This window comes from Rhinolophus sinicus, linkage group LG09, assembly GCF_036562045.2.
Source record: "Rhinolophus sinicus isolate RSC01 linkage group LG09, ASM3656204v1, whole genome shotgun sequence".
NCBI classification, from domain to species: domain Eukaryota; kingdom Metazoa; phylum Chordata; class Mammalia; order Chiroptera; family Rhinolophidae; genus Rhinolophus; species Rhinolophus sinicus.
The window spans coordinates 84,560,795-84,584,666 of NC_133758.1; the positions used below are offsets into that span (position 1 = coordinate 84,560,795).

Sequence of the window (23,872 nt, forward strand, 5' to 3'; positions counted from 1 at the left end):
GCTGAATGAAACGTATAGGAAGCATCTATTGAATCAATGATAATGAATGAAGGAATGAATGAGAAGAATTGAAGCTCCATGATGATAGTGTTTTTGTCAGGTCTTCTCCGCCATTTTTCCCTCCTCAGGACCCATGATATCCATGTGCACCCAAAAGCCTAGTTTGGATCACTTTGTAGTAGGGATCAAAGCAGGTGGACAGCTGACCACGTGAGTTCAAGTTCCCATCTTGAAAAGCTGATTTTATGGTATGATGGGGAAGTTACTTTTGTTCTTCAAGATCACAAGAGTAATAATATCTATCCACATAGCATAAGGAATATAGTCAATAATATTGTAATAACTATGTATGGTGTCAGGTGGGTACTAGATTTATCAGGGTGATAGGTGGGAGAGGGATTGGAGGCAGGGTGACAAAGGTGAAGGGATTAAGAAGTACAAATTAGTAGTTATAAAATAGTCACAAGGATATAAAGTAAAGCATAGGGAATATAGTCAATAATATGGTAATAACTATGTATAGTGCTACGTGGGTACTTGACTAGTCAGGGGGACCACTTCTTAAATTATGTAAATGTCTAACCACTATACTGTGCACCTGAAATTAATATAAACTAATATTGAATGTCAAGTATAATTGAAAAATTTTAAAGCGGGGAAAAGTGAAGGGGAATAAGAGGTCTAAATTTCCAGGTATAAGACAAACAAGTCATGAGCATGTAATGGACAGCATGGGGAATATAGTCCATAATACTGTGATAGCGTGGTATGATATTAGATGGTTACTGGACTTATGGTGATCACTTCTTTAGGTGTATAAATGTTGAATAACTACTGTATACACCTGAAACTAATACAACATTGTATGTTAGCTATATTTTTAATAAAAATCCTAAAAGAAGAATCAGATTTTATGGTATGATGGGAAATTACTTTTGTTCTTTAAGCTCGCAAGGGCAATAGTATCTATCTGTATCTCCCACTGGAGTGTACAGGGAAAGATGTGGCCCTTAGTGTCCTTTCTGGAAAAGTTCTCATGTAATCCTTATTTTTTCCACTTCAGGCTTTCCAGATATAAAAATATTTCCAATAGTGGCCTGTATGCATTCTAATGATACTTCATTAGTTGCCTTTTATTTAGCTTTAGTCTCTCTCTCAAACTATATTAAAAATCCATGATTTTAACAATTCGAATGATCTGGTGTGATGTTGGACAGTTCAAGTCTGGTCCCAGAATACATTTAAAAAACAAGAACAAGAACGAGAAAAGGATGTGATATTTTCTTGCCCTAGCTTTCTTTGCTGTGCTCCCCAAACTTACACAATAGATATCGATAGTTATATGTGGTTTTTGTGTTATCCAGGGTATGAAACTGTGCCATGGACTATAGTCAAGCCGAAGACTGAAGACGGTTAAACTGACAAAGAAAATAACCGTAATGTTTTTGCACATGGTTTTCTAACCTACATTTTTTGGATTATCTCTCCCTCCTGCAGTACAAGCCAGATGGGATGTTAGCATCCAATGACTGAAATGGAAAAGAGCATGGAATGAACAGGAGACGAGATGAATGCATGGAAAGATGAAGAATATATTTCTTTAGAAAAATATGCAAATATACACCTTTTTGCTTATAACATACTCTGTATTAATTTATACATATACATAGCATAAGCATTTCACATAATTTTGGCACTATGCACAATTCTATAGTAAGCTATTTTGTTTTCTCCAGCCCCTACTATATTAGCTCAATAACATCTAGAATATTTCAGCAATATATTATCACATTTGTACCAGAGCTGCCAGGAATACACTGTTTTCCATGTTTGTAAACAAAAATAGAAACATCACTACATAAACACTGTGATTGGAAAAATACCTTCTCTTTAACTCCTCCTTTACAGTCAGTAAAGGAGACTTAAACTACTTTAGTATCCAAAATATTTTCTGAAAGAATATATATATATATTTTTTGGGGAGGAGGGGGTGCAATAAATATATAAGCAGAACAAATCAATTTTTTTTTTTTTTTTTTGTCTTTCCTCAACTGAATCATTTCTGAAAGCCAGTGGCATAAGATGACATAGATGAGAGTTTTGAGATTTGGAGGGCTTCAATGTATCTCCTCATTTAGCATATAAATTAAGTAATGGTAACCGATTGCTGTGGAAAATCCACAAATTAATTTCATGTGCTAGTCATGATACTGATTGATTCAGGGATTTTTGAAGATTTTATACTGAGGAAGATTTTAATGAGAAACTACTTTTATTTTAAATGACTTGGTGTATGGTTAAATTTCTGGTGGTTACATTTTTACCCCCTCTGGTTTTGCTAATAGCAGCTAACAAGAGGTCAACTACAAACTGATTTCTAATTAGCCCTAATGAATCTTCCTGGGAAAGACGGAGATCTTGTTCAGCTTTGAAGCTGGGTGGAAGGCAGTTAATGGACTTATATGGAGTCTTTTAATTACCAGTCGTAAATTTATCTTTTACTGCTAGATAGCACCCAAGGGCAAGAGGTAATCTGCTTTATAAATTTTGGAGTGGTTTGCTTTATAAATCCTGGAGCTTAGGAAAGTAGAAAACTCTGTAAAGAGTATTCTCTTCCACTATGAATTATGTTTTCGGCAGTTTTGTGAAAAATTTAGCGAAGGATTCTGTGACCTCCCAATTTATAAATGTCAGTGACCAAAGCACATTTAACATGAAAACCGGTTCCTTACAGCAGTTAGGGCTGCCCAGTGGACAGGGGTATCCAAAACCAGCCTGAGCATACAATGAACAAATTGGCCCATTTAATGTTTCGATCAAATTGACTCTAAATTTCTTTTTCATTCAAAGCATTACATCTTCCTGCCAAATGCAGGTCTTTATCCCCACATTCTTAGTCATCTCTATATTAGAAAGCCACTTGTCTTGCAGAGGTCATGTTGCAATTTGCATGATTTATATGTGTGGATGGTAAAACATGTGAGCAGCCTCACAATTGATTGAAATAAAAAAAAATTAAAACTCAGATCCATAGCCAAATACAGAAATATTTGAATTCAAAGTTTAGAGTTAAAAAGAAAAACATTGACAGTGATTTTAATTTTTCAAAGGTATAAATGGCTCAAGATTAACAAGGAGCACCCTGTATTTGAACTAGGTCAATTTAATTGTGTTTTTCTTGGATACTTTGCTTGCATTACACCTGCATTTCAGTTCTGAATGAAAGATGGAATTTACAAGTGTGGCAGTGGGAGACTCCATTCCTTAGACTGTCTCCCATAGCAATAGTACCAAGAAGAACTTTCTTCAGATTCACTATGGACAAAATCACTTAATAATTCTTCACAAATGATGTTTAGCTCCTGGGAGGATGGGGGTCACTTGAAACGCATGGTTGGTCATTTTCCCAGGACATGACGGCTCAGATATCACAAAGCTCTATTTGCTTCACATTTAAGCGCATGACTCCTGCTCGATGATTTCCATAGGGATGACCTCAGCACCCTCCTCGCCCAGGATGATGGCGGGCTCGATGTTCCTGGGCTCCTGGTGGCAGATGTAGATGGGGATATCGCCCGCCTCAGCCTCGGCGGCCGCTGCAGCTGCAGCTGCAGCATGAAAATTGGGGCGCCGGGGGTTGCGGCTCTCCCGGCGCTGCTCCCACTGGAATTTAATCTGGGCCCAGTGGCGCTTCACGGTGGTTTGGACCTACAAGAGAAAAGAGAGTCTTGTTTTCATATAATTGTCAGAAATGACTCGAGCCAAGTTTATGAACACAATTCTTGGAACTTATCAGAGATTGGTTGAATTTATAACTCTGATCTAAGGGGCTGCGCGGTAGACTCTTTGGCCATGGAACACACCATCTTGGGAGATTTGCAAACTGGAGAATGGAGTTACTTGCCTGCACTACCTTTGGCAAGGTTCCTTGCTATTGTGTGCAAAGGTTTCTTCTTTAGCTCTGACAGCCAATGAATGAAATTTGGTTTGCTTTCACACTCAATATGGCACACATGTCATATCAGAGAGAAAGAGCTAGAAAGTTTTTTTTTTTTTAATCTGCTACCACCTCTGATTAGGCAGAAACTTTTATCTAAATTTCTACATTATTGGTCATGAACATATACATGTAAACTATAACACAGTTCTGGATTGTATTATAATGGTCTCAAACTGTTGCTTTTCCTTTATCAACATGGCTTGAGATGGGGTGTGCCAGAGAAAACTCTGGTGAATGGAGTGACAAACTTTTAAGAATAAAACTTCAATCTCTTTCTGTTGAAAGACTTCTAATACATAAACTTAACAAACTTGCTTTATAAATATTATAAACTTTATGTTGAACACAAGAGTGGAGAAGAGGCTAGAGTCAGGGAGCTCTGAATATGAAAAGTACAATAACCACAACTGAAAACACCACCACAGTCATTAAATTTACTTGTCTAGCTCTGCTTTTTTACAGACCTGGGTTCAACTTAGTAGTTAAGTTAATCCTTTCTATTGTTTCCTAAACTTCTTGCTTTTCTCTAGAGCTGAGCAAAATGATAAAACAAGATATTATTGCTACAATGTCTGCTTTATATTTCTGAAAGGTTCTATTGCTCAGTATACAAGACAAGCTTATATACAAAATAGTTGCATTAATTTATTAATTCATCCTTTGTTTTGCTGCCAAATTTGAATATAATACCTAAACATTATGGGGCACATATGGGAGAATCTGGAAATAATATGACGTGAGATAAAGCACGTAAAGACTTGATTGTGGAGAGCCATTTTATCTACTTTACATTTGTATGAATCCGAAAGGCAATATAAACAATAACACAACCTATTGTTACAAAGTTACATGCATAATTAAGAATACTAAATGTTTCTGTGGCAAATACATTTTTTTCTATATGTGGTAGAGTACTAATCACTCTCCAGGTAATTATTAGTGTTTGTCGTATAATTTTAAATATTTTAACTCAGAAAAAGAAAAACAGTCTAATGACTCATTGAAAAACAAGTCAAGAGAGTGTGAAACTGTAGCTGGAGAGATTCATCTACACAAAACAGACCAGCTGGAAAGCTCAAGATGACAAATGGCAATCAGAATACTTTGGTCATTGAATCACTTGGAATACTAGTCTTTCTAAACTACTGAGGCAACAACAAAGTCTGCCTTCTGTTTGGTTTGTTTGTTTATTTTGGAAGTGATGATTGCTTGGGTGCAAAGCACTTTATATGTAATTTTCTTTAGAAGAGACAAAGAAAGAAACATTAAGGGCCATGAGTGAGCTGTGTGCCATGCAGCTGAACTTTGTGCTGACAAAAGACACACAGGGAAACATCGAATTGCATGAAACTGTTTAGCTACTATTTGTTGTGGGCTTCCCAGGTGCTGTGGTCCAAACACTTGATTAGTATTAACTTTTTTCATGCTCACAACAGCACGACTGTTCTCTTCACTTTATAGATAATGGCTGAGGTGATGCAATATGTCCCTGGTCAGATAACAGAAACATGGCGGAGCCACAATTGCAGGGGAGGCTCGTGGCTCTTCAGTCACATGCTTCTCGGCCACAGCATCCACCATAGAGAGCTGACCATTAAGTTTAGCACTGAATTGAAAATAGGATTTGTCTTTTGTGGTCATGGCACAGGCAGGATGATGGCATCGAGTGTGTGAGATTATGCGCCAAAGACTGTGCTCTTTGGGTTTGAGTCCCAGTTTGCTTGCTCCATGTTTATTTCTTTAACTTAAGAGTTTTCTCCTTTATAAAAAGGGGAACATAACAGTAATTCAAAGAGCTATTGGTAAGATTTAGTGAGGTTATTTAAATCATCTAGTGTGGTGCTTGTGCACAGTGAAAACAGTTCCCTTCTTTTGCTCTTATTCTCTCCCCACACTGACCCCCAAGGATTTTCCAGTCAGTGTGACTGAATTTGAGAGAGTCAAATATCTCCCTTATTATTATCATCTAGCACTTTCAGGCTCCTGTCTGGCTGAGTTCTTTATTAGGGCTATTTACTGGTTGAAAATTGATTCGTGTAAGTGTTTTGCCTCCTATGGTTATCTGGGCATGTTAACTAGATGAGGTACAGATATAAGCTATAATAATGCTAAAGAGAAAACAGTGGATTGGAGGAACGGAAGAGAGAGAAGTGAGGAAGAATGGAACAGTGAAGAGGAAAATCAATTAAGACAGATTTTCTACATCTAGCGCTGAATACCTGAGCACTGACTGTTGACATTGTGAGACATTTTTGTCTAGAGGTCAAGACACAGGGAGAAGACAAAGTGTGAAAGATTCAATCCTTCTACTCTTTCTAATCAAAACGATGTACGCCTTCACACACTTTGGCTTTTTGCACTCAGCCATTGCCATTCAAGATAGCAAAGGGTGACATATTCCACATGGGCTGAACTTGGTCAGGGTTATTCTCTTCAGGAGAAGGAATTCAATCCACATCAAAAATGACCTGAAGTCTTAGTCTGAGGGTTTTGTCCTTTAGCTGTTTACCCAAAATGCTTCCATTTCAGTCACTCGGTCAGGTGCATGAAGGAGGGATTTAGTGTCCAGTGAAAGCACTGGAACACTAGACACAGAGATGCTGTTGGTGGGAGGAGTAGAAAATTCACCTGAAGTGTCTCTTCTCTCTGCCAAGGTGGTTCTTAGCTACCTATTGCCTTGATCTTTATTTTCCCCAAGTAACACATTGCTTATTTCTCCCTACCAGGTTTATTGTTTCGTCCCATCAGGTCTCTACCCTCTCTGTCCCCTCTGCCTGGAATGCCCCTCACCCACCCTTTGCCAATGCTAAAACTCCCTTTGCAGGACTTAATTCTGCTGTCATCCCCAGGAAACTTTTCTTGACCCTTCGTACAGAGTTAGGAGTCTCTTTCCTGTGCTTTTGTTGCATTTGTCCACATATTCATTATCGTTCTTACTACATTTTGTTGTAATGATTTAGTATGTCTCTCTCCTCCTGCATGCTGACATCCTTAAGAGCAGGAACCATGTCCTATTCATCTTTGTTTGTCCAGAACCTGTCATGCTGTTTGGCACAGAACAGGTAATTCAACAAATATTTGTTGACTGGTTGTCAACATCCATTCTAGAATGAGTTCATGACTCTTTCAGTGCAGACAATGATCATCCATGACTGTATTATAATGAGTGCGTTGGGGTCCAGTGGTATTAGGGTGAGGGTGCTGAACACATCTACAGCGAGCCTGAGGAGAAACCAAAGTTTTCTTTCATGCAAATATGAAACCCTGAGTTTTGATATAAGACTTAGAATCATGGGTTTTGAATTCCTCCGTGAGGCAAATCGTAAGCACTGGACGTTAGATCACCTACCACTGTCACTGGATCTCTCATGCCAAGATATGCGTTTCTGGGAATTGCTCTTGAGCGCCAATGGGTTGCTACTATTGGAAATTATCAGAATCAAACACTGTAATACCGCAACCATCTGGGCAGGAGAGAACATCACACCACCTTTCCATTCCTGTTCGACCTATGAGATCATTTCACTGGATTTCATGTGATGCCATGAAAAAAAAAAGTACTGAACTCATGGTCAAGAAACCGACTCTGCCCACATTAGTCATACATCTTGAGCATGATAGTTAACTTCTCTGAGACTCCGTTCTTTACTATAACTCTTCTACCTTACCTAGATGTTTGAAGGATTAACTTGTTACAGGATATATCAAAGTGACTTCTAAGCTTTAAGTACCGCACAAGGAGGCCACTGCTATTATTATTGTACTGTACTGTTATTATGACAGGATACTGACCTCAAATCTAGATTAAAATGAAACTCTTTTGTCATTTTTTTATTTGAGGATGGTGGTGCTAGGAAAATAAAAACTCTCAACTACACACGTAGTTTCTGATCTCAATTGTCTCCCATACATTCTAAACTAGGTCTCCACAAAGAATGCTCTACAGCCTGGGCTTCTCACTTCCTGTGAATTATCTGATGCTAGTGCAAATGAAAAGAGTTTTCTTCCCATTGTGGTTTGCACGGAGAAAAGGGTGTTGTTGGATCTTTGGGGAAAAAGGAAGAAAACACTCAGTGGGGAGTTCATCCCTAGGAATATATTTTCCAGTACAAGTGCATTTATTAAAGGTATTGGTGTCTAAGTAGTTCATACTTTCTCCTTCCACTGCTCCCCTCATCCTGCACATCACTCCCCGAGAAGACCCTGTGCTTCCCTGACTAGTTTCTGGGCTTTTGCTTTGCAATCTGTGCAGTAGGGAGAGCTACAGAATTAAAGAGAGACTAGGCTGATTATATCAGAAAGGACTGATATGAAACCAAAAGATGAATATATCTGGGAAAACACATCTCCACTGTGTTATATTTTCAGATAAAACATGAGTAAATTTTACTTTTTTGCCATGCAATGAAATTTCTCCTTTAACTCATCTTCAAGAGTCTAGTAAATATTTAAATTGCTTTCCAATTCTCTTTTGGAATTTGGATTTGGATTTCTATACAATGTATTTTCCTGTTGAGAACAGCCAAGAGATGGCGTGGCTTTATTTGGGTTGTACTGTTTATTAAATGTAGGTTCTTTAATGCCAGGTTTATAATCTAGGAACCACCAAATGCCATGTTGAAGAATTGTCCTTATAACTGAAACTTACTCAGATATTTAATGGTATCCAGCAGAGACAGTACTAAGTTTAAAGTGAGTTTGTAAAAATGCTCAGCGGAAAAAAAAGGGAAGACTTTGCTTCTTTTCACCTGTCCTTTTAAAATAATCCCAACTGCAGTACCATGCATATTAATGAAGTACCCAGCCCAGTATGAGGCCAAAGGGTTTGAAGTCTATTTTAATTTTTTAAAATTATTGCTACAGAAATGTTCATAGCCCCCTATAATTGTATTCTAAAATTATAAACTATCCTTTTTTGTGGAGACGGCAATCTGCTTCAATTTGTAAACTACACATATTAGAATAGGCCCTTACCGCGTGTAAAAGACACTTCAATAATTATACTTTAAAAACGGCAGTTATCTCCTACAATTCTACAGGTAGAGCCTAATGCTGCTTTGAACCAGGAATAAGGATATTGAGCCCATTTGAAAAAACACACAAAAAACAAGGAGATGCTCATTACTTCGGAAGCATTAGAAATGTTAGGAGTTGCCAAGGGGATAGATAGCATAACATACAAAGTTTTGAATTACTATATAAATTCATCACCTGTTATGAAAGCAATTGGCACAGGTCACTTTAGAGTTCCCCCTGATGATGACAATTTATTTACTGCCAACTTTAAGAAATAGAGCCTTGGTCTGATGGTTTGAAGACAAAATCATTGAACCTGGTTCTATTATAAACCCACTGTGTAAGGTTGGTATATTTGAGCCTCAGTTTATATATATTTGTAAAAATGAAAATCAGGTCAGAATAGAATATTTTTGTTTTGGCCTTTGTTCTCCCGTTAAGGCCATCATAAGCACCTGCACTTATGTACTTGAATGGAAGGCAGGGTTTATACCAGGAGTTTTGATCCTGTGAATTAAATGATTTTAAGGCCCGCTTTTTCACTCCTTCACTTTCTGCCACCACAATTCAACAGATTGCTGCAATCTGAGCTTAAGATTAAAAATCACGATTTTAAAAAAAACACTTTGAATTTAGTGGAAGTCAAAAAGTAATTGCATGCTTTAAATGTTTGGATAAGACTTTTGGAAGCTGGATCCCCAGGATAGCCTATTAATTAAATGCTAAGGGATACTTCTGAATACTAGTCACAAAGTTGTTACTGATATTTTCCCCACCTTTTGGAGGACATATCAGCAATACTTCTACTGGTCTTTATTTTATAGAATAGTTTATTTTACAGAATTTATATGGCCTTTAGTTTGAGGTAATTGGGCACTTGATGATTACAAGACCAGGGCTTTCTAATTCCCGTTCACTACTTACTTTCCTATGTTTGGGAAGGATATCTTGTTCTAAAAGACAATGATACATAAGTATCACCTGTAATAAAGTTAATATTTTTGAAAATATTTAATTATTGTGTTTCTCAAATAACATTGCCCTGTGTCTTCCCCGTTCATGAAGGTCATTCATTGCTTAAAGGGCACATTAGATTCTGTCTAAAGTACTGGTTCTCAAAGTGTGGTCTCCAAATCAGCAGCATCAGCATCACCTGGGAACTTGCTAGAACTTCTTAGTTCTTGTTCTGCTGAATAGGAAACTGCTGGTAGGAGCCCAGCAATCTGTGTTTTCACAGACTTTCTGGGAGATTCTGATTTATACTTTGAGAATACTGATCTAGAACAAATAAGTCATTGCTTAGCTTTCAGTCACAAAGCTGATTTTTCTGAGTCTCTAGAAACATATTAGTTTTGGAAACCAGGTTTTATTGCGTGAAAGAAAGAATTTATAAATAGAAAAGCTTCCCTTTGCATCGTCAGTGAAAACTTTACTGGTCTAAAAATAGAATTTTACTAAAAGCCACAATATAGAGAACATGTAGGAGATGACATAGGGAGAGTTGGGTGAGGCAGGGTCTCAGGGAAGAGTGGCAAGAGTTGTGGTGACCAGGTTAATGTAAATTCTGGTTTGGTGCCAGTGCTGAGCCTGGAGTGTCTCCACATTAAGTCTCAGAGCACACTGAGGCCAGTCACCACCCGCCTGGGGCCTGCTGGACTCTGATAGTTTTTTAAGACAGAGTGTAATTCACGCAAGGCTGGCTTCATGCTGAGAAAGTGCCTCCAGCTTTGGGGGAGTTGGGGAGGGTAGGGTCCCAGTGAGTCAGCATGGTGGGGCAGTGGAACTCACCAGACCAATCAGATACAGATTTGGCCGTGAGAGGGAGGGCTCAACATAGGAAAGATGGTGCCTGCTTGCCAGCTGCATGGGAGCAGGGCCCCTCACAGAGAAATTGACAACTGTCCTCCAGCTCTCTTCTGGAAGCCACCCAGCTCAGTCTGCCTCTGACACTCCCCTGAGTCATCCTCCCTCCACCGGAGCCAGGTAAGTGCTTGCGAGTGAGGCTCTGCGTGGGCCATTTGAGAGGATGTCTGGGTTTCCCTTAGCTTTCCATTCCACCTGAAATCCCCACTGTGTTTCACAGTGAGATGTTGTGGGGTCTCCTCTTCCCAACCCCAGTACTCTGGGCTGGGGAGCCTGGTGTGGGGTCGGAGTCCATTGCTCTTCTAGGGGAATCTCTGTGGCTGCAATATCCCTCCTGATTCTCAGCCACCACACGGAGGTTTGGGGCTGTTCTGCGTCTCTGCCTCAACTACCAGTATCGACGTGGCTTGTTCTTTATATTTTTGTTGTAGGACTTCTGTTTGGCTAAACTTCAGATGGTTCTCCAGGTTGACTGTTCTATAATTTAGTTGTAATTTTAATGTGTTACAGAAGGACACAGGCACAGTGTTAATCTCCTTTGCCATCTTAGATCTCCCTAACTAAATATTTTCTGTTATAAATGAAGGAACACCTTGGTGACGTTGTGGGTTCAGTTCCAGACCACTGCAATAAAGTGAGCATCACATAAAGCCAGTCCTAACGTTTTTTTTGCTGGTGGAGGGCCTTGCCTCTAATTTGTAAAAAACACAACATCTGTGATTTGCACTAAAGCAAAAGCATAACAAAATGAGGTATGCCTGTATCAGAGGCTAGTACAATGGGCTCTTCAAAGCCAGATGACAGCAAATAAACAAAATTTTAGTTTTCACACACTCTAATTTGTGACCACTAAGTTGAGATCTTTCTGACCGTGCTACTTTGATCCCAAAACTATTTTATCCACAATGCTTAGGTAAGAATCATGAAAAAGGGCGAAAATCCTCTGTGTTCTTAGTACTCTCTCAAGTTTTAAACTACCGCTTGAAAAAAAATATTTATAGTCATAATCATTTTTTGTGGTCTCTTATATACTCAGTAATGTATTGAAATGTTTGGATGGTCAATGTCCGCATACTTGGAAGAGTTGTGGTAGGAAATGTTTGATACATAAGTATGTTCCCATGGTTGTCTCTTGATCTTTATGACTGTAATTCTCCACGTTCCTTCCCTGCTTCTAGGCGATCCATTGCCTATCTAATCCATTTCCATAACAGGAATCACTTACAACATACAGGTAATAAACAAAAATTAAAACCTCAATTTTCATTGTACAGTGACATATTAACCCCTAGACCTCGGCTAACACTTAATATTCAACCAGGCAAAGCCCAGTTACAACCACGATCTCAGATACAGCCGGAAATAATTTCCAGCATGTATGAGTGCCCTGCCTGTGTTTAATGTTGTAACACAGTACGTTCGCAGAAAGCCCAGGTGCCTAAATCCACGGGGCTGTGATATTACACTTGGCGCAGTATGCAACTTCTGCATTATTAGCAGTGTCACACTTGTACCTTCTCTTAGCACTGAACCTTAATTAAAATGAGTATGGTTCCTTTACTTCAAAGAGCAGAGATGACATTCAGATGAACTAGACACATTCAGTTGTTACGAGTACCTCTGGGTTTGCTTTCTAAACCTGACACTTCAAAGACAGCATCATAGTTAAGACACGATAAATATTGAGGTATTTTTACAAATGCATGCAATCCTCTCATGGTTTTAAGGTATGCTCCTTCTGAAACTGATTTTTATATTAGTCCTTTATTAATATTATTCTAGATGAAAACATTTAGTTTGTATGCCACCTGAAATAACTCAAAGGCAAGAATATATAACCACAGAAATTGATATAGAGATGGGATGACCTAAGCCCTTCTTACTTATTAATTTTTACTCTTCTAAAAAAAAAAAAAAAAAAAGAAGGAAGACACACTTTAACAGCTGGCAGCAGAAGGATGTCTTTTCCTTTCTATCCCGGGCCGTTAGTCAAGCCCCTAGCAATAGTAAATGTACAAAATAATTTTGTTGAATGAAGGAATGAGTTGGTGGATGAATGGCTGAAGGAAGGAATAAAATATACCAATTAAAAGGGAGAATAAGAGCAACAAAAATTTTGTGGTATTAGGGTTGGAGATGAGTAATATCACAGAGCAGCAAAATATTATAGGTGCTCATTAAATATTGTTCAACTGAAGAAATGAAGAATAGAGAATCAACTAAATATCAATTGATAACATTTGATAATACTAGAAAATCTTTTTAATTACTAAGAAGAAAATAATATGTTGATCTCTTAACAAAATGTGATTTGCCTTGGTATAAAATTATTCTTAATAGGAATTAATTTAATATTATGAAAAATACTTTTACATGAAAAGCTATGTAGCATAGAACTACAGAAAGTGTACTAACAAAGTTTCAGGGAGGAATCAGAGACATAATGCAGTGCATTGGAAGATTTAGTTCAATTCAGTTAAGAATCAGGAAATTTGGATGTTAGTCCTGGTTATACAACTATCATTGTGACACTGGGCAAGTCATGTGATCTTTCTGGAGTTGAGATTTCCCACCTGAAAAATGAGGGAGGTTTCAAATCGTGTTCCCTGAACCCCTGGAAGTTCTTTGGTACAAATGTAAGCAGCTCCACTTTTTTACGTTTTACAAACTGGGCTCCCAGGCAAGATTTCATTGGAAGAAAGGGAACCGTGGCTAAAATCGAAAAACACTGGTCATGAGGCTGTCTAGATTTTACTTATCTAAATATTCAGAATAAATTACTTATTTTAGAATCCATTTTGAGGCTTAACTTTAGGGAGATTTTCAAAATGTTGACTAAGTGGTATAACACTGGCACCAAACTGGAAAAGAAGGCAGTGAACCAGTACAAATCAGCTGGATATTGGCTCTGCCCTTGAGAAGAGTATGGTGTTTTAAAGGAAATGGGGGCATGACTTCTGTTTTTATGGGAATCCAGAATAGCTTTCATTATTGCGGCTCAGGGTGCAATCCAAGGGAATCAGAACTTAGCTGCATGTCTGGGTAGTATCTGCAGTTGTACCATACAAATTATAGAAAAGATTCAGCTTGCAGTGGTGGAGAAAACAATCCTGCTAGTCATGAAACCCTGTGAGCAAAACTGCAGAAGTGAGGACAAATGAAAAGAGGCCCTTTGGAAACTGTAAAGTGCTGGCTTTATATAAATGAGTGGTGGTATTATATGAAGTGCACGCTTACCTCGTTGTTGTAGAAGCAATAGATCACCGCAACAAAGAATCCCTAAAAAGAGGAGGAAGAAGAGAGTTGAAGTTATTTTTGTGTGCATTTATGTTGATTAGCAATCACTATAAATAGACACCCTGGAAAGGAACATTTCACGACTGCAATAGCAAGTCCGGGCTCGATGAAAAACAGTTACCACCACTCATATTCAATGCTTCACTAGAAGAATATCCCATTAGAAATATGTTTTTCTTGTCAAGATTCTATTGTTTGGCTAAAAGAACAGTTCTAGGCAATCTGGCTAATATATTTCTGCCTTTAACAGGGAGATTTATAGCAGCATATGATGTTTATAGTGGATGTGAAAAGAATTGTTTATATTTAAAAATTTTAAAAACATCTTGTAGAGTTTAGTAGAGAAATCTTGTGCAAGAACAAGTGCCGCAGTGTGTGGCTGTGGGCCTGACTGTGCCCTGTGTCCTCTTGGTGAACTAGTGCAGTACTGTACCCACAGCCAAGTTCATCTCTCAAGGATGTGGGGTAAGTGACCCCTGAGGTCCTGGTCACCACTAAGGAGATCCTTTGTGCTTAAGCTTTAATTTTCTATAAGAATGGGCAAAGCAATTATTACATTATTAAAACAATCTTTAAACTTAATTTTAGCCTGATTAATTTTGTCCTCCTTCTTCATAGTAAGCCTTAGCAGTAGAAAATAAAATTATTTTGAAATGTATAATCGAGACAGTAAAACTCTGTCCTAAGGGCCTGTGGCAGTTTGCCCTCTGTCTTGGGGCCTCCCATGCCCCGTCTAGCACGATGTCTTCAACAGGGCTTCAAATCTGGGGCAGAGCAAATGGTGACAGGCCCCGACACAAGACAGCTCCTGAGAGGTCTCTCCATTCTCTCCCACATGAGGAAAGACCTGGATACACCTCTCTTTATAGTCACTGAACTATCACAGATGGATTCCTGACATCCTACTGACAAGTGGAGAGTGACAGAGTAGATGGCATGGAGGGCTCTGTGCAAATTCTTTACACACCATGGAGTCAATGTCTATTTATGAAAGAAGGGTCTGAAAATTACCGACCAGGGAGAATATGCCTGGGCGGGACCATCAGAGGGCTCTGGGAGTAATGAGAAAGGAGAAGCAACAAAGTGCTTCATAAGACCTGGTTTCCCTCCCAGTTTTGGCTTGGAGCTGTTGACTTGGAGGCTGTAAATTATGAGATTTAAGAGCATGGGCTTTAGAGTTAGATCTCCTGACTTTGCCACTAAACAGAAAATTCCATTTCCTTAACTGTAAGATAGGCGTAATAATACCTCACACAGTAAGCGCTTAATAAATGGTAGCTATAATTACCGTTATTTTTTATTAGACCATGTGAGAATGTCAGCCATACCCTTTCTCTGGGGTCTGCCTAACATTGTAGGAATGGCTAAACTGATAGATATTCTAAGGTCCTGATCTCTCCATTCAGGACCAAGGCAGTGAAATAAAGTCAATGGAAACTGGATTCTGGCTTAAGAGGGATATAGCTTCCAGCGGGGGCCCCTGGAAGCATTTCATACTGATACAAACATCTGCTTCTCTACCCTGTGTTTTCATGGCATCAGCAGCTATGTTGATAGTAATCCAGGTTGGGAAACTGGTTGCCATCGGTTATGTTCTTCTTCAAAACTCCCCTCAATAAAGCAAAAACAGCTGTGGCTCTCAGACGACTGGGGAGAGGAAGGAAAGGTCAAAAGGACTGTGGGAGGAGAAGCTCTGTCCTCAGCACTGTGCGATGGGTCAATCCCTGGCTGAATATTTGCCTTCAGAAAGATGTTTCTCAAAGTCCATACCCGCCCCTGTTTCCTTCCTCAATTTTAAGATTCAAAAAATGGGAAAGTAGGGAATGAGAAGCCCTTTCAGGTTACATATGGTCGAAAGGGTCCTTCTAATCACAGAAAAGCCCCCAAAACTACTGTTTCCCCCAAAATAAGACCTAGTCAGACAATCAGCTCTAATGTGTCTTTTGGAGCAAAAATTAATATAAGACCTGGTCTAATATAATATAAAATAATATAATATAATATAACATAATATAATACCAGGTCTTACATTAATTTTTATATTATATAAGACCCGGTATACTATACTATACTATACTATACTATACTATACTATACTATACTATAATACCGGGCTTTATATATTATACAAGACGGAGTCTTATAGTAAAATAAGACTGGGTCCTATGTTAATTTTTGCTCCAAAAGATGCATTAGAGCTGATGGTCCAGCTAGGTCTTACTTTCTGGGAAACAGGGTAGATCATCTTGCATCAACTAGCTGAGCAAGTCGTGGAATAAATGCACCATTGGCTTGCCTACCTGGAAATGAATCAGAGAGTGCATCAGGTAGTCATAGATTTTCCCAAGAATCTTGTTGGAAGGTCTCCAGGGAAAGACGACGAACTGGATCCCCAGCAGGGGCACCAGGATCAGAGTGGCCCTCACGGCCTTCAGGTACATGTGCGGATCAGCCTCCTGGGTCTCCCTCATTTTCTTCACGAGCACACGGACAATGTTCAGCAGAAAGAAGAAGTTGACCTGCAAGACACGTTATGAATGAGAAGAGCACCACTGAAGGACATCCACTTTCCTCTGTGCTTATTTATCCAGTGTGGGAAGCAGATGTTACCTACGGTACAGAGGGCGTGAGAGATTGTGTGAGATGTTGTATGAATTGCTCAGCTTCTCTGGGGCACCGAGCATCAGTATAACCAAGATCCTTTCAGACCTGAATTAACATTTCCTTTTCTTTTCCCCAAATGAGAAAATATTTTCCTGTACATGTAAATAAATTTGGTTCAACTGTAATGAAGGAATTTATTCTTTATTTTGAGTTTTATTTTTACCAAGGGGAAAAGATTTGGATCTTGCTTTCTTGTCTTTTCGTTATGAAGATGATCCCCATAGCCAGGACAATTTAATTAAAAGTGAAATGAGGATGGAAAATTTATCTGTAACGTTTATGGAGTGGAGACAGCTAACCCAGCCTTTGTTTTTAATTTTTTTTTATAACATTAAAAAAAAATAACTTCATTGAGGTACAATGTACATTCAATAAAAATGAAGATTTTAAGTTTACACTTGAGAAGTTTAGAAAAATGTGTGCACCTATGTAACAACCACTCCGAACAAGGAAAGAGCATTTCCGTCACCCTGGAAAGTTCCTTCCTGCCCCTTTGCAGTCAACAACCCCCTCATGCTCACCTCTAGCACCCGCTGATTTCTATTACCATAGAAATAGAGTATTACATTGTATGTAGTCTTTTGTGTCCGACTTCTTTGGTTTAATATACTGTTTATGAGATTCATCCATGTGTATATTAGCATTTAATTTGTTTTTATTGCTGAGTAGTACTCTGTTATATGAATAATACACATTATTTGTTTATTCATTCTCCTGTGGATGAGAATGGAATTGCTTCCACCATCTGACTATGGTGAAAAAACATGCTGTGACTATTTGTATGCTAGTCTTTGTGTGGACATATGTTTTCCTTTCTCTTGACTAAGTACCCAGGAATGGAATTACCTGTTCATACGATAAATGTGTGTTTAACTTAAAAAAAATCTGCCAAACTATTTTCCATTTTATGTTCCTTCAAGCACATATGAGAATTCCAGTCTTCACCTTGCCAACACTTGGTCTGGTCACCATTTTTAATATTAGCCATTCTGGTAGGGTACAATTAATTTTGGCTGTGAAGATTAGTTTTGAACTAAAGTGTTTTGAAACTTTAATTGATAACTGATTTAAAAATAATTAGAATGATTTCCATACCTGAAATAGAAATAAATGTATTGCCCAAAAATTTCAAGAAAGGAAAGAGACCTTTAGTAATAATGGAATTCTTATGGAGTGTTGTAAATATTCAAGACCCACATCAGCGGGTTCTTGTGAGGACAGTTGGGATAGTAGGTACTTCACTACTGTATAAATGGGAAAAGGAAATGGAATTTGCATTCAAAAGGCCAGGAAAGTTAGAAGACTCTGGATGAGAACACAATTTGATCAGTTATAAATTGATATTTCTTCAATATAGGAACAGAACATGCGTCTATGACTCAGACTGTTTTTATTTTTCTCATTCTTATTTGAACAAATCCCTGTCTTTGTGGTTAATGGAGGAAATGTCTAAATATTAAATTTGATGGTTCTGATGCTGGCCAACACATAGTAAACCATGGGTGTAAAGGAAGAGCGTGGATATAGATTCAGACAGTCATATTCTCCCCCAACCCAACTTCTTACTAGCCACGTGATTTTGGATGAGTTTAGTTGAGTTTTTGGGTTTCGTTTTCCTAATGAGTAAAACATCCTGGTGATATATCTACTTTGAAAAGCTGCCATTAAAAACAGCATGACAATGTGTGTGCCGTGCCTGAAAAATGTTAAGTGTGTGGTCATTGGTAGTAAATGGCTCATGTATCAAAGATGAAGTGGAAGGCGGTTTTGTTTGGCAGAGCCCAGGGCAAAAACTTCAGGGGGACTTTGTGGTCTCACTTTCTTATCAGCAACACCTTTATTTTTCTTCAGCCCCTCGGTCTTTACCTTTAACTAGGAGAATTTAGTTATAGAATTGTTTTTAAAAATATGTGATTTGGAGTGTATAGAAACCAGCTGATGTGCCCCTTCAATTTTATTAAATAAAAATATTTTTTCACTTGAAGACTCTCAAGTCAAGTTGTTCTTATTATAGATTATCATTAAATTAGCTTTATTTGAAAGTTATTTTTATTGCATAGATCCATCTTCACAGAAATCCCCAGATATAGCACTGTTAATAATGGATTTAAAAAGCAATTCTCACCACTAATGCTGCCATGACAGGGCCGTGGATGATGTAAAGCAAATAGGTTTCCACACTCAGCCAGCAGCTGAAAGAAAGGGGGAAGAACACATCAGTACAAATGCATTTTATTTACAAATATGTTAACCAAAAACCACCATAATACTTACTTGTCATTGAAGTACAGTGCCCTGCTAACAGCATGGATAGTGGTTGGCACCAATGGGAACCCTACGAATGTGAAAAAGGAAAAGTCACACCTGGTTTCTTGGTCATGGACTATAACTACAGTTGCATGGAAAATGGTATTTTACTTAAAAAAAAAAAAAAAAGTGGCAAATTGAATATCTCTGTCAAGATATTTCCCTGATGTTTCTTTGGTCGAATTATCTTTGGTCAAACCAAGTAAAAATGTTCTCATTAGAATATCATGTGCTTTCAGAGAGTTTGGTTAAAAGCACCCAAATAATTAAAAGCCTTTCACAAATTATCCAGTATGATAGGTTACATTACGACTCTTACTATGGCTATTGTGCCAATATTATGTCCGTGATGATGATGATGAGAACGACGGTTGACTGAGAGCAGAAAGCTTTGCATTGCATGTGAACTGGGCTCTCTTACAGAGAGGAGCTGGGTCACAGTGGAGGGAAATGACCTAGAAACAGCATATGGAAATGATAGGCTGATTGCTCCAAAAGCCTGTGGTGGATGTTTACAGTATTTCTTCTAGGCTTTTTGTTTTTCTGTCTGCTTTTATCACATGCATCGATCCTGTTCTCTTTCAATAAGGACACTTCAGAGTAACCAGTGCATTCTGTACCGTTATAGTTGCAGAACCTTTATTAAGGCAGCTTAGTACCAGTATCGACTTCCCTGACTACACTGGAAGAGCTAGGGAAAAACAACTTTGAATCTATAAAGAGAACGATGGAGATAGTTACTGGCAATGCATCCTGTCAGGTTACTTCTTTTTAAAATCAATTTTCATTCTATAAAGGTAATCTAGAGTAAAATTATAATTTTGTAAGAAAAAAATTCTCTTTTTTCTCGGATGCACTCATGCACAATGGAATATTGTTTAATTTGGTTGAGACATTTGTAGAATGAATTTTAAAATTATCATCAGATTAGAAATGCGTCTTAGAAGTGAATTAGACCTACACACTTTGAATTTCTGTGAATTATATGCAAAAAAGGAATGCCTGAAAAGGTTGAGTTTTCATCCAAGAAAAAACTCAGTGTCCAAACCCATGAAGCATAAAATTCAATAGGACCATCGATTAAATGTTTGACCTGAAAGAATTTGAGCTTGACTATTTACACAAAACATAATTGTATTGTATTCACAGCAGTTCTAACATACCATTTCCCTACATGGGTTTAGAAAGAGAAATTCATTCTCTCAATTTATTCTGAAATACATATTTTTAATTAGACAACAAGAGAGGCATATGGAGATCTCACTTCCATTTCATCGTTTTGTAGAAAAGAAAATGTGTTTCTTAATATAAAGAGAAATATAGACCCCATATCTCCTAATTCCTAGGGCCTTCCTCTAGACATGGTGTCTCTTTTTATGCACTTTGATTTTTCTGTCCTCTACTTCTCCTCCCTCCAGGCCCCAAGAGCCATAACAACCCTTCCCTCCTACTAAAGATAATGAGGGTGAAGAGTAATTCCTATTCCTAGGATTTCTTTTTTTAAGGGGACTAGATAAATTCTATTTGCTTATTGCAAAAATCCATGGGGGCATTTTCCTTCTTTGATTCATAACAAGAGGAGAACCAGCAAGGCAAAGAATCAATCTGAAGAGGGTTGTGAAATAAATGATTTTTTTTGAGAACTAAACTTCAGTATTTTAAGTTGCTTTGATCTGAGAGAAATAGAGAGGTTAGTGATCCCATGCAGACTTGTAAGGGAGTAACTACTGAAGGTAACAGTCTTTCATTTTTTGATGGGGAGAAGTTCACCACCACTGCTTTTCACCCAGAGGTCAATGTTTATATGCCTCTTATAATTCTTTGAGATCTAGCACAGATCCTGGAGTGGGTAATATTATTTACAGCTAAAATGAATGGATGGAATGTGTATCCCCTGCAAAATGATCTTAGGACATAAACTTCTTGGACCAAATTTTCTACTGCACCACTTTCAGACTCTTTATAAAGTATACATTATACCTTTTTTCTTGGCATTGCAAAATTTAGGACCTAGAATGCTCTTTTGGTGTGAAAATAATTTCAAAAGGATAGTAAGAAATATTCGGTAGAAATTGCTTCTTGTCTGATCCACTAAAGTTTCTGTGAAACTATTTTCTTGAGAAGTTATTTTGGTTGTAATTTTACTTGTACATGCAAAGATAATGCTTACCTAAAGATTGAAGAGAGGGTTATTGCTTTAAAATACGTCATCATGCTGTCTTTCAAATTTGTTCTCAGAAGTGAGATTTGGTACTGTGCTTTTTGAATGTTACAGAGTTTGGTGAAATGTGAGTGTGTGTGTGTGTGTGTGTGTGTGTGTGTAGGAATGAAGAAAAATAGATCTCTGCCATGCTGAAAAATAATTACATTTTAGAACTATACTGGTTGACTATTTTCCAAACACCTATTTATGAGAGTGCAAATCTTTCTCATTCTTTTAAATTGATGATTCTGTGCTTACCTTACTAAGTGCAATGTTCTTTAGGATTTAGAACATTCTTAATCCAATTCTACTTGAACTATTCTGGTAAAGTTTTAAGTATTTTTTGATTAAGAAAGGTTAAAATATCCCATAGATATTTTACTTATTTTCATTACCGTCTTTTTGATACAGCTGAATGAGTTGTTCCTTTTTACCTTTGAATTGTTTATGCGTGTTAAGCAGATGTCGTCAGTGAGCTATCTACGAGGATGCCAAAAGTTTTATGACTAATTCACAATGCAAGAGTAGGGAAAGAGTGTATAAATTGTTCCTTCCAGGTACTCTCATCTCTGCTGAATGTCACAGGCAAGAATACATTTATAGCTTTTTTCTTGCATGAAAATTTTCTGAGTGTGGCATATAGACATTCTTGAATAGTCAAAACTGGTACAAGAAGTATGCCATAAATTTTATTTCAAAGGAAATAAGTTAAATAGATCAGATGGAAATGGTTGTCTCTGTGTATGTGTGTGCGCATGTGTGTGGCAGGCCTGGGGTGGGATGGCATTTTCAGATCTTCAACAAGAGGAAGGCATCTGACCAGCACCAGTCATTACTATTGTGGTGATTAAAATTGCTATTGGGGGGACTAAATTGTATCTAGTTGATTCCTGGCATGACCAGCTTTGGAAGATTAGAACTTGAGGAGACGGTGTGTATGAGGCTGAGAAAGGCAAGCAAGGAAAGATAAACCTCTTGTAGCAAGCTGGAGCTAAAAGAAAAAAAAACAGTAAAAGACCACTTTGGCCTTTGTAATCTGACCTGTCTTGAGGACAGGGATGAGCAGGTGAACCTAGCAACTGTAGTGGGACCAGAAGAAGAGTCAAAAGCCTGATTTCTAACTTCACTGGATGGTTAAGGAAACAGGATGCTGGCGCTGCCACTGCTGCCCCTCAATGCAGAGTGACCCACAAGATGAGGTGTTTTGAGGTATATTCTAGATGGCTATCCAATTCACAAACACCCCTCTCCCATTTTTTTCTGGCTGGGTCACTCACCCCAGACGTGTTTGCACTATGTGACACTATATTCCTCAATGGCCTTGGCCGTCATAGGTCATTGAACCATGGGTGGCCCCCTGACTTCAGTTGAACCACTCAGATTCTCTTGCCCGGCTATTCAGAATTGGCACTTAGAGACAAGCTTTTAGTCTTTCTGGGTAGCTGGAACAGAAAAATGTGAACTCAGGGAACTTTGGGGTAGGTTGTATTTACCACTAGAATTGGGGGAGCAGAGACCTGTGATCTATGGTCTGTAGAGACAGAGAAGGGTTAAAACAGACGCTCAGAGCAAAGCAGAGACAAAAGAGAAAGGGAGAGCGTTCCTGGTTGTCTCGTCCTGGTTTCAGCCCTTGACTTCTGTAAAATACTCTAGATTATGATAATTTCTCTGTGAAATTAGAACATCTTAATCTCTGTTGTAGCATCATCAGTTCAATGTCAAGACCCGCACCCCCCCCCCTCCATATCTGCCACTTTGACCCACCATTATAGGATTATCCCATGGGATTTGGGTCATATGTTTGGTTAAAATCCATGTATTTCTGTTAGGGACTGGGTGTTATGGAAACAAATATTGCATGAAGCCAGTCCTGGTGCAGATTGCGGAAAAGATTTGGGGCCGCTTATATAGACACATATCTACACAGTTGGTAATAATGCCTATTGGGTAAGGGTTTGAATACACAGGTTGATGTACTTAGAAAGCCTTTGGATTATCCTTCCTCTTCAGTAAATCTTTCCCTTTTATCGATATATTTAGGGGTTCCCCAAAATGCTGCATTAAAGTACAGGCTTAGTTGAAGGCAATCCATAGCCTCTGCTCTGAGAGTCACAGTCACCCTGTCAGTGGAGAGCAAGGGTCGCCTTGGCTCTATAGTAAGAATCCTCCTTTGGTGTGGGAGTTTCATGGGACGGTTTTGTTTGTTTGTTTTGTTTTGTTTTGATAAGGCACCATGCATTTTTATCCCAGAGCCTCACCGTTTCACTACCTCACTGTTACCCTTCCACCACAGTGAGCTAGACTGTTAGCAGTTCTGGAGGGAAGGGAGCAATTCTAGAGCCTCCTCACAGACCCCAGCACCCTGCTGTAGTCAATCCATACAGAAGCAGCCACAGTTTAAGCAATCCCACCACAGGCTTTTCAAAGCCATTGCCACGTGCTATGATGTCATATAAGCTCTACTTGGAGGCCCACGTGGTTATGTCTATTGCTCAGCTGGACTCTACTTCCTGACTTTTTAA

The 23,872-nt window shown here is 38.4% G+C and overlaps 1 protein-coding gene across 1 annotated transcript in view; it reads right to left on the reverse strand.

Moving 5' to 3' along the window:
* Nucleotides 1-1,625: 1,625 nt before the first annotated feature.
* The window catches only part of CALCR (calcitonin receptor), a 122,889-nt gene continuing 100,642 nt past the window's right edge, over nucleotides 1,626-23,872 (reverse strand). The window contains exons 10-14 of the mRNA XM_074340733.1: nucleotides 19,115-19,175; nucleotides 18,966-19,032; nucleotides 16,477-16,695; nucleotides 14,117-14,158; nucleotides 1,626-3,708 (exon numbers count right to left, since the gene is read on the reverse strand). Of these exons, the coding sequence (XP_074196834.1) occupies nucleotides 3,454-3,708; nucleotides 14,117-14,158; nucleotides 16,477-16,695; nucleotides 18,966-19,032; nucleotides 19,115-19,175 (644 nt within the window). The 3' untranslated portion in view covers nucleotides 1,626-3,453. The remainder of the gene's footprint in view (nucleotides 3,709-14,116; nucleotides 14,159-16,476; nucleotides 16,696-18,965; nucleotides 19,033-19,114; nucleotides 19,176-23,872) is intronic.